At 38.2% G+C, this 11,630-nt stretch overlaps 1 protein-coding gene across 1 annotated transcript; it reads left to right on the forward strand.

Moving 5' to 3' along the window:
- Positions 1-5,259: 5,259 nt before the first annotated feature.
- Positions 5,260-8,741, forward strand: LOC117461127 (CCN family member 3-like). Its single transcript, XM_034102846.1, has 5 exons — positions 5,260-5,432; positions 5,963-6,191; positions 6,287-6,541; positions 6,989-7,218; positions 7,335-8,741. The coding sequence occupies exons 1-5, from the start codon at positions 5,385-5,387 to the stop codon at positions 7,626-7,628; spliced, it is 1,056 nt and encodes a 351-aa protein (XP_033958737.1). The 5' UTR covers positions 5,260-5,384; the 3' UTR covers positions 7,629-8,741.
- Positions 8,742-11,630: the final 2,889 nt, after the last annotated feature.

Below are 11,630 nucleotides of genomic sequence, written 5' to 3' on the forward strand. Positions count from 1 at the left end.
GTCAGGCTGCACTTCAACACAACATGTGAACTGAGTAAAAGGGACCAAAATGGTGTTGGGTAAATAATGCTTAATGTAACACACGTGGTGTTTTAAGTGTGACGACCTGAAGGCTCTAACCTGCGTCACTTTCTTTACAAATTGGACTTTCTATGTGGTTGACTGACAAACACTCTAGTTTTACAGCCATTTCCACACACACACCAGGAAGCAGCGGTTGAACTTGCGACGGCCAGCGACGCAAACCAACTGGAAGATATTTCCATGCCAACATGTAGAAATTGGCTATGGAGGTCTGGCAAGTATTTTAAATAAACATTACTTTTATTTGAAAGAAGCACTTTCAAATCTTAAATATGACAGTAATATGAGATTTTTTATATTTATTTAGGTCAAGTCAAATCCAGTGATTGTCGTTGATCTTTATTTAAACATTAGACCAAATGTCCAAAATGAAGCTGCGATCTGATCCTCCTTCCAGGATAAAGTATTTGTTTTTCATCTCTCCAGTCAGACCTCCCTGGGTTTGTTCTGTTTTTGGTGTTCTCTATGCACTGCTAAAAATAATACCTATAAACATGTGGCCATAAATTTGAATATTTGTGTTTGTTTTGTTAAGAGTTCTCCCCGAAGTGGCAGCCATGTGTTCATTTCTTCAACCGAGAAGAAGTTCAAACAAACATCACCATGGCTGCAAACTGTGACAAAAGCTGTGAGCGATCAACAGGGTGTAAGAGAAGGTAAGAGGAACTGAAGAGTTTGGCCTGAGACCACTGGTACCAATAAGTATTTGAAGAATACTTCCCTTATTCTAACTTTGTTAAATGTTTCCACAGACGATACAGCACAATATCACGAGGTAACTGGGAGAAAGAAAGGAGAACTTTGATAATGATCATCGAGTATCATTATCATATCATTCAAAAAAAGTCTAACGCAACACCTTTGAATTGTATGAAGAAACTCATTTACAAATCTGCAATAAGAAAATATGACCCATATTATAATACGGGTATACCATTATTTTCCTTTTTTTAAACAGTTCATGACTAAATTGTCAAAAACTGTACTCTTCTTCCTACATAGATCAAAATATGCACAGATAAGTTGTTCATGCATAGTGAAAATAAAAAAGCAAGACATTTGAAATAAAGTACAAAAATAACCATCTTAACAGAGATAAAAATGCAATCACTGTACCCTATATACCAAGGCGGTTTTGCCATCACTTACTGTACGGAGGCTCAGTCACTGGTACTTTTTCATTTACAAAGCCACGTTGGATAAACTACCATCTTATATCTGCTCCCTGATCTCTCTGCGAATTGAAAGTACTTATTGCCTGAGATCGCATGCTGTGGTTTTATTAAATGTGCCAAGTGCTAGGACTGTCTTAGGGAAGAAAGCTTTTAGATGTGCAGCTCCACTAACATGGAACAGTCTGCAAAAAGAATGGAAAATTACCAAGCTAGTACCACTACATGTTTTTAAAGCTCGGTTGGATGCTACCAAAATCAGATGCTGTTGGTACCTGTACATGTGGTTAAATATGTAAATTGTAATCCCTGTACATTTTGCTGTATGATTTCCTTTTGTTGTTCTGTTGTTTATGTTTTTATGTCTTCTTGTGGAACCTACTGCTACAGGTCTCCCTTGAAAAAGAGATCATTGATCTCAATGGGATTTTACCTGGATAAATAAAGGTTTTGAATTGAATTTTGAATTGAATTGAAATCCAACAACACCACAAACTAATGATTCTCCAATAGTTCCCAAAGAAAGCCTGCTCTTCTAGACACGCACTTTCCATCAGATCTGTCTGTCTGTTCTAACAGAGCATAAAGCCATTGACATCCTCATAAAATGCAGATTTTCCATATTGCATAATCGACTGCCACCCACCACAAAACACATCTGCCGTCCCGGTGTCTGTCTCAGCTCATGTATCGTGGCATTCAGCAAATAAACCCTGAGTGAGAGATTTGCGGTGGCCTCCCAAGCTGTTAAACCCACTGCCTGACTGCAAGTTGAAAATAAGGGGAGCACTCAATTTCATCACTGAATATGTGGAGAATGTATTGTAAAATGATGATGTGAATGATAGAAATTAAGGTAAAGAGATGACTAGCAGGGAGAAATAGGAAGGACCAGCTCCTTTTTTCTAAATATCTAAACTCTCTCTGAACCCAACCACAGCCTGAAATAAACTCCCAGTGAAATACAAAATGTCTCCTTGCAGCTCCAACATCAGCAATGTCTCACTGATTGAATATCCCATTAACGTGACATTTCCATTTTGTGTCCAGCACAACCGGGTCAGATCAACAGTGATTACAATTCCTTTCAGTAGATATCATATGTTTTTAAGTAATGACTAGAAGCCAATGTGTAATGATCTGCAAAAAGATATTATTTTGAATAAAGGAAACGTTATTATAGCCATCTGGAATTATTCAAGCTATTTGTCTGCGTTTCCATTTAAAGCCCACAGATCAAATACACTCCAACTCCTGATGCTTAAACTGATTCACTTCACATGTGGTTCTGCAGAATTCACAGTGCAGAGGATGTGTCAGAATTTAGAACCAGATCTCCTATAGAAGTTAAGCCTTTTTGCCAAATGTGCACTATATTTCATAACTGTTAAGTTGCAAATATGACTTGTCGCAGATGCTTTCCTGTACTGAATGTTGCTGTTTTGCACTGCAGAATGTCAAAGCTGAGTGACTTCAGTAGTCTAACTTTTGTTTGAATACAATTGGATTGTCATCAGTTCAGTGATAAACTATACGAGAGATCTCAGACAGTGTTGCTTGACGGCCAAGAGTACCTGGCTGTTTTGAATCATAAAATGATAACTTAATAAATCATTAATATCAATATTTTACTTGATCTGAGTTCATTTGCTCCTGTGTGTTAGTGTGCTCGCAGGGATTGAATCATGAATGGATTCTCACGGTGCTGCTGGTATAAACCGGAAATTACTAACCAAGTTTTCTTTACTGTATTGAATTCATCAATAATGGCCCAAAATGTATTTGTTGTCTCAAAATATGTGTAAAAGATCAGAATATTGTCAACATAATGTCAGAAGAAGAAAACGTGCACCATCATGTCAACTTTTTTTTAAATAATTGTCTCTCAATAAATTCCTATGTGTCAAAAGAAGATGTCATAAAGCATCACACAGCCTGTAGGCCACATGTTACTGTATGATGTGTTGCTAAAACATTGCTGATGTTGGACTGTCAGTGTAAACTGAGCGGATCATGGTGAGCTCTCAGTGGTGGCGTTGAATGTGTGGCCTGCCCGCTTGGCAAAGATCTGGATGCCCTACAGCACAGTCAGACAACAGCTAGCTTTTGCTGTGTGAGCTGTCTTTGTTTAGAAAAGACGGTGTCCATCCTCAATTTAAAGTGGTACTGAAACGTTTCGTACCACTGGAGGATGAAGGGTATCTAGTGGGTAAACAAACTGCGAGTGGGATATTAACACCAGCTGGAACGTTTCGGTTTGTTCATCCTTCTATATCTGCCTCCTCCATCTTTCTGAGTTTGAGGCCAGCAGCCTGGTTTCCTCACTTTCCTCCATCTCTTTCCACCTGCTTGTTTACTTCCATATGTTCCTCTCAACAGTTGAAATATTTCACAGATACTATGAATGTGCGTATGCAGACTTCCCACGTCATTCTTAGAGGATGTCCCATTTTGCCACACTGTGCCAAGCTGTCATACAGTAAATAAGTCGATAGTGTTATGTTATCCAGGTAGTATTTATTGGAAACATTTAAGGCTGTTGGCAAATGTTTACAACAAATACAAAATAAAAACCAAGGTTGGAGTCTGCATACAGAACTATTCTTTTAAAATGTGATATTATTCAGCTTCTATTGGCAAACTGTTTGAAAATCACTTGGTTTGTGCCAAAATGTGGACATAAACAGTATACAACTGCCCACATCATGAAATATAAATATCTAAAGAGTACAGTACTTAGTAGTAAAAATGTAACCATTCATTCATAATGCTCCGAAGTCTAATCTTATACACAACTATAAGGTTAACACAGGAACCTTAAACAGTGTTTTATATGAAACACTTAAATCCAAAGATGTTTGACTTATTTGTCTAGTGCAGTAAATAAATACTGCATTGATTTTTGGTCATAACATGATGGAAAAAGTTCTCAAATAAAAACAGCAGCATTTTTTATTAGAATATTTATATAACATACAATATCCAGAAACTATTGAAAAATAAAGCTTTTTATAATCATAAATAAAAAATAATCCCCTTGTTTGAGTTTAATCAATGTATCATTAGTCATTTCTCATGCCAACATGCTAGAAAATGCTGTTTTTAGCTTCTGAAATGTGGAAATGTCCTATTTTCTCTTTAGTACTGAAAGAAAACACATTCGAATATATCACCTTGTGATTTGTTCATGTTTAGCTATTTTTATTTCACATTTACACTTTATAGATAAGATGTTACTAAAATGTTATTGGCAAGTTAATCAAAAAAGAAAATAACCATCAGTTGCATGTCTACACTCACTATACAGCTCACCCCAACTCTCTTGGGGTAAAATCTTACACACACACAGGTAGTTTCAGTTTCACCCCCAAGTCCAGCCGTGTTCCTCTGCTCTGAAGAAACCATAACATCTCAGACCAGATGTGTTGAGCGCAGTGTCAGCCCTCCCACTGATCCAAGCTACGGATGATCCAAAGTTTCCACTGTGTGGCTATTTTAGGAAGCCGTAACAATCGTACAGGGAATAAGATGGTTTTCCACTGTGACCTATGTAGGGTTCGGCAAGAGAGGTCAAAAGGTCACCACCCACTGTCAGTGGGACCAAAGTAAGAGAGCCTCAAAACCTTATTAAATGAACATCCTGGAGTGCAAAGGAAATCCCCAATAAGGTTACTTCAATCGTAAATGGTAAAGTGCGCATAGGAAAATGAGATCTACTGATTAACAAATGTACTTATACTTAATTTACAATGATAACGTAAACATGTAATAAGCCTACCATGTAAAGTATATATTACGTTTGTTTGTAGATTATTTGATTAACCTCGTTGTGTTTCCTCTCTGACAGGATCTCACAATAAAATGTGAGTCTCGCCGCCCTCCAGCACTCTGGGTGATCTCTATGACATTCCTTCCTGTTTGTTGTCATGGTGCCAGCAGGACAGTTCCTCTATATAAGACCCTCCTCTCCCAAGACTGAGCCAGAACGACAAAGAGATCACAACCTTCTGCTACAGCACAGCCAGAGAGGAGGGAAGATTCAACCCTGAACCAAAGGACTCAATCTTAAGACAACTTAATACTTATTAGACTGCAGATATTTTTGATCCTGCTCTACTCACCAAGAAGATGACCAATCTCTCAGAGAAAGCTCTTTTTGTCTTCTTTACGGCACAGGTAGGCATTGCAGCACTCACTGAGTGATTTTATATATATATATATATATATATATATATAGCGTTTTTATATTCTATCAGAAGATACTCTTGGTGTGAAGAGGTTTAAAATAATGAAAACATTTTTAAAACAAATAATTTTTTCTGTGTAGACTGGATTATTTTTCACACAAAAATCTCTTTAAGATATCAAGACAAAGTTACTTCTTTATTTTTAATTTTATATCATGATATCCTAATTTTTCCCGAGTGATGAATTGGAAAAAGGTTGTTTTAGCAACAGTTCAACTTAGTCACTGAGAAAGCAACTGACATTAAAGTTTGCTATAGTCATTATGTGCCTTTCTGCAAATGCCACCTTTTTTTCACAAGAGTAAAAAAAAAAAAATATCCCAACAAAAAATAGGATGGCAACACATTTTTGTATGTAATATTTAATCCCGATTGTCAAGAGCAAGTCATTTTGGTTGGACAAGAAAAAACAACATTCAACAACATGTAAAACCCTAATTAATTTTCTTTCCTATCAAGGTGTTCACACTGGTCTGGTCCCAGACGTGTCCTCGAAGGTGCCAGTGCCCTAAGGAGCCCCCCATGTGCCCCCCCGGAGTGCCTTTGATCCTGGACGACTGCGTCTGCTGCCTGGTGTGTGCCCGTCAGAGAGGGCAGGTCTGCTCTGACATGAATCCTTGTGACACACGCACAGGTCTGCAGTGTGACTACAGCACAGACGTCCACAAGAGAACCGGTACCTGTGCTGGTGAGTGAGCAATTACATTCTCTCACATTACACATTACATAATGTAAGTAAAAACGTGGTTACTGACTTTTGCCTATTGTGTCTCTTCCCTGCAGCTAATAAAGGAGAGGTCTGTGTTTTGGATGGTTCTGTCTATCAGAACGGCCAGACCTTCTTCCCCAGCTGTAAATACCAGTGTTTTTGCCGTGATGGGCAGATCGCCTGTGTGCCACGCTGCAATTTGGACGTGATGTTGCCTGGGCCGGACTGCCCAATGCCACGCAGGGTCCAGGTGCCCGGAGAGTGCTGCGAGAAGTGGGTGTGCGAGCCCCAGGCTGAAGCCAGTGCCCTGGGAGGCTTCGCCATGGCCGGTGAGTAAACTGTAGCGTGAGATGGGATGAGACTGAGCAAACAGACCGTATGTACAGATAGATCCATACAGTCCCCTATGCTTTTCTAGACGTTAGTGTCACTGCAGTGTGAGACAAAAGGTTTAAAGGTTATGTACATTTCTATGACCTGATCAGGGTAAGGGAGCAGGAACTAAGCAAGGAAGGAAAGAGAAAAATAAGTGAATGCTTAGAAAAGAGGCAGAAACACAGAGGAAAGAGAAAGTGTTGTTGCTTAAGTCTGGAATGTGAAGCAGAAATGTGATCCTCCTGCAACCAGTTGAATACAATCAAGGATCTTTAAGTGTTTCATATTTTTGAATTTGTTGCTGGTTGCTTTAAAGTTTTCAACCATACAAACTACTTCATGAATGTCCTATAACAGATGTATTTATCTAACTAACCGTCGACCTTGTGTGTGCTTCTCAGCCTTTCGTCAGGAGGACACAGTAAGCTTTGACGGTTTTGACCCCAGTCTGAACTGCATTGAGCAGACCACAGAGTGGGGGGCCTGCTCTCAAACCTGCAGCATGGGGGTGTCCACCAGGGTCACCAATAAGAACAGTCGGTGTGAGATGGTGAAACAGAGCCGGCTGTGTATGATCAGACCATGTGACGACCAGCAGGACCAGACCCAGCTGACACCTATTGCGCCAAAGGTATTTTTGGTTTGTTTTTTCATGCCATGACTTTATATTATATATTATATTAGACAGCAGTAGAAGGAGACATAAGCTTTTTGTTTGGACTCACCTCTTTCTTTTACCCCATGCAGAGAGGCAGTAAGTGTCAGAGGATGGTGAGGATCGACAAAGCCGTCCACCTCTACTATAAGAACTGCACCAGCGTCCAGGCCTACAAGCCTCGCTACTGTGGCACCTGCACAGACGCCCGCTGCTGCACCCCCCACAGAACCAAGACCGCCCTGGTGGAGTTCCAGTGTGCCAACCGTAAAACCAGCAGGAGACCGGTCATGGTGGTCCTGACCTGTGCCTGCCACAGCCACTGCCCCCGAGACAACGCTGTGTGGCAGCCTACAGAGCTGGGATACAGCGGCTATCGCTCATAAATGTCCCTCTTGAACAATATTCTGTTTAAAACATGAGTTGTGTTAACTCTAACATTTTAGGTTAAAACAAAACTTTCTGTGAAATATCCAGAAATTAAGATTTTATCTGCTTATTATGGTCATAAACATACTTCCTGTTTTGTGGTGAGAGCTCAAGATCTCCGTTCCTGGAGAAAGGATTTAGTTGTGTAGCATAAGTGTTATATTCACTATTATAAGCTAAAAGCAAAGCACTTAAAGCTTGTGATGAAATTATGCTCTCCATAGATCAGGGGGAGTACTACCACCATTGACAAAAGACTACGGTTGGATTTGAATAGTTTTCGGCACACTTACTTACTTAGAGGAGACAGCCTCTATTCGAGAGGTAAGATAGTATGACGTTGTTCAGTTACAGGGTAGTGCAGACGTTGGGAGTGTCCTGACTGTTTGACTGAGAGTCAGGTCGGCCAATCAGGAAACTTATTTTTTTGACAAAGAGCCTGAAACCACAGTGACACTTTGACACTTTAATCTAAAATATATCCATAGTATAATTACTGGTATCCCATTACTTTTACATAAGAAAAACAAGGAAGAAAGAGGAGAAAATAAATTATTTTAAAGTAAGCTGTTACCTTTTACCGGCACTGCCATCTTTCAACTATGGGACACATTTTTTAAATAACTTGACTGTGTGCTTTTACTTAGTCAACACCAAGGGTTCAACCTATGAAAGAGAGGTCACTGCCGTGACTTTGTGTCATTTTTAACATTTGCCTGAAATCTTACCCCATTGGTAAATATAAAATGGTTATGGTCTATGCTCAGTAAATGCAAAAGTATGTTATTTAGGTTAAAAATAGTTTTTGTTAAAAGTAGTGCACATGAACAACAGCTGTTTTTTTTTTATGACAAAGGTTTTGTAAATACTTGCTGTATAGCTTGTTTGACTGAGTGTGTATCAAATACACAGCTTTAATCAGTAACAATGTAAACATGAATTGTATATATTGGAACGTGGTATTGTTTTTTTTACTACTTGAACTATGCTTCGTACTGCTTGTTGCTGTATATGTCTGAATAATAATGATGAAAAACTCAACATTTGACAATAAAAGTGTATATTTTGTATCTATTTTTCATTATGTTTTTTATATTCAACAGTATAAACCATTCTTTCATGGATGCAATGAATTAGGCTAATGAAGTAGATAGGGATTTGTGTTTAAATAATAAGAATAAATTAGTTGGATAAGGTAAATAACTACTTAAGATTTTAAAAGGGTACGATTGAAGAAAGCAGGGAAACATGCATTATAAATGAATAGGACTCACATAAATAAATCAATGGGGATGTAGTATTTATGTATAAATGTTGAAATGGGATTTCTCCCACTACTTGCGTCTCATGTTGTTTGATTTTGTTGTTTATTATTGCGCTAAAAATACACACTGTTAGTTTATAAATGGTACCAAATGGTTATTTGGGGTTTCTTGTTAGTAAAATGTATGTGTCAACCAACACTAACAATATGGCAGCTCTACATTTATCAACACTGGAGGTTTACCCCCTCTTATAAAATTAAAACTATGAAGGCACACAGAGACCACAGCCCTTAAGGCCGATTCCATAAGTAAAAAAAAAAGAATGACTGTATTTGCCCAAGGATTCAGATACGCTCCAAATGTTATATGTTCTTCCTCGGCCTATACTTCAACCTTACACAAGTTGAATTACATTTTGGCCGGTAGTTTTCAAACAAACAAACCAAACTTAAAACATGAACTACATGATAGAGGTGATAACAAAACAGATCACCAATTCAAATATAGATTTCCCTTTTCACATATCCTATATTCAATTGCGGAGTCGCAGTCTTACACGCTTCTCTGCGCTCTCTCCTAGGCAGTCATCCATAGGAATCCCGAACCCAATAAAATACCCAATATTAACGGTGTGTGTGTCTGCCCAAGGACAATTTAAGGTAAAACCTAATAGAGGTGTTATACATAATAACCTAATAAAAGTAAATGTAACAACTACTACAGTACAACAAAACAGGAAGATTAAATGTGGTATCTTAAACATAAGATCTCTTGCATCTAAAGCAATATTGGTAAATGATTTAATATCAGATTATAATATTGATATATGCTGTCTCACTGAAACTTGGTTAAGACATGAAGAATATGTCAGCATAAATGAAGCCACTCCACCCAGTCATATCAATACTCATATTGCCCGAGGCACGGGCCGAGGAGGTGGAGTTGCAGCAATCTTTGACTCAAGTTTACTTATCAATACTAAACCAAAATTAAATTATACCTCCTTTGAAAGTCTCGTTTTTAGTCTTACACATCCGACCTGGAAAACTTTGCAGCCAATCTTATTTGTTACAGTGTACCGTGCACCAGGTCCTTATTCAGAATTCTTATTAGAGTTTTTATCAACTTTGGTTCTTAAAACAGATAAAGTAATTATCGTAGGTGACTTTAATATTCATGTTGACGATGATAAAAATAGCCTTACTGTTGCATTTAACTCTATATTAGATTCTGTTGGTTTTCGTCAGAGTGTAAATAAACCAACCCACTGCTATAATCATACTCTCGACCTTGTTCTGATTTATGGTATTGAAATTGAGCAACTATTAGTCGAACCGTATAATCCTGCTTTATCCGACCATTTCTTAGTAACTTTTGAAGTACTGTTACTAGACTCCAAAGCATTGGTCAAAAGCTCCTGCAGCAGAAACCTATCTGTTAGTGCTATAGCCAAATTTAAGGAAGAGATTCCACCAATACTTAACTAGATAGCATGTCTGCATGTAAGGGAGGAAACTTATAATAAATGTACACCACCCCAAATTGATCATGTTGTTGATAGTGCTACAGATGCGCTGCGAATAAAATTAGACTCTGTTGCTCCTTTGAAAAAGAAGAAAATAAAACAACATAGGCATAATGCCAAAACCCGCAAAATAAAGCAAAAGTCGAGACAACTTGAAAGGATATGGCGTTCCACTAAACTTGAAGAATCTCGTTTAATTTGGCATATTACTCTCAATGAATATAAGAACGCACTGCGTAAAGCGAGAGCAGCCTACTACTCTTCATTAATAGATGAGAATAAGAATAATGCAAGATTTCTTTTCAGCACTGTAGCCAGGCTGACAGAGAGCCATAGCTCGATTGAGCCTTCTATTCCCATAGCACTCAGTATTAATGATTTTATGTGCTTTTTTAACGATAAAATTGTTACTCTTAGAAACAAAATTAATGACCTCTTGCCTTTGACCAGTAGGCCTATAGTGTTATCAACAGCTCCCGGAAACGTAAGTTCTAATATTACACTAGATAGTAAACTAGAATGCTTTTCAGCCATAAACCTTGAACAATTAAATTCAATGATTCTCTCTTCTAAACCATCAACGTGCATGTTAGACCCAATTCCAACTAAGCTGTTGAAGGAAGTTTTTCCATTAATTAGCACTTCTTTATTAAATATTACGAATATGTCTTTATTATCAGGCTATGTTCCACAATCATTCAAAGTAGCAGTGATAAAACTGCTTCTTAAAAAGCACAACCTCGATCCAGAGGTTTTAGCCAACTATATTCTCTCAAAAATTCTTGAGAAAACAGCCGCAAAACAGCTGTGTGATTACTTAAAAAACAATAATTTATTTGAAGATTTTCAGTCTGGCTTTAGAACACATCATAGCACAGAGACAGCTCTGGTTAAAGTCACGAATGACATTCTAATAGCCTCAGACAAGGGACTTGTCTCTATTCTTGTTTTGCTCGATCTCAGTGCTGCATTTGATACTATCGACCATGATATCTTATTGCAAAGACTAGAGCATGTAGTTGGCATACAGGGAACTGCTTTAGACTGGTTTAGGTCCTATCTATCTGAACGCTCTCAGTTTGTACGTGTCAATGATGAATCTTCCACGCAAACCAAAGTTAGCCATGGTGTTCCACAGGGCTCAGTGCTCGGACCTATTTTGTTCACAT

The sequence above is a fragment of the Pseudochaenichthys georgianus genome, chromosome 16 (genome assembly GCF_902827115.2).
Source record: "Pseudochaenichthys georgianus chromosome 16, fPseGeo1.2, whole genome shotgun sequence".
Lineage (NCBI taxonomy): Eukaryota > Metazoa > Chordata > Actinopteri > Perciformes > Channichthyidae > Pseudochaenichthys > Pseudochaenichthys georgianus.

What these genes read in the sequence shown, in the direction of transcription:
- LOC117461127 (XM_034102846.1), top strand. Translation starts at nt 5,385, where the DNA reads ATGACCAATCTCTCAGAGAAAGCTCTTTTTGTCTTCTTTACGGCACAG. An exon ending in GAGAACCGGTACCTGTGCTG is followed by an intron (nt 6,192 to 6,286) that starts GTGAGTGAGCAA and finishes TCTTCCCTGCAG; the next exon opens with CTAATAAAGGAGAGGTCTGT. An exon ending in GGGAGGCTTCGCCATGGCCG is followed by an intron (nt 6,542 to 6,988) that starts GTGAGTAAACTG and finishes TGTGCTTCTCAG; the next exon opens with CCTTTCGTCAGGAGGACACA.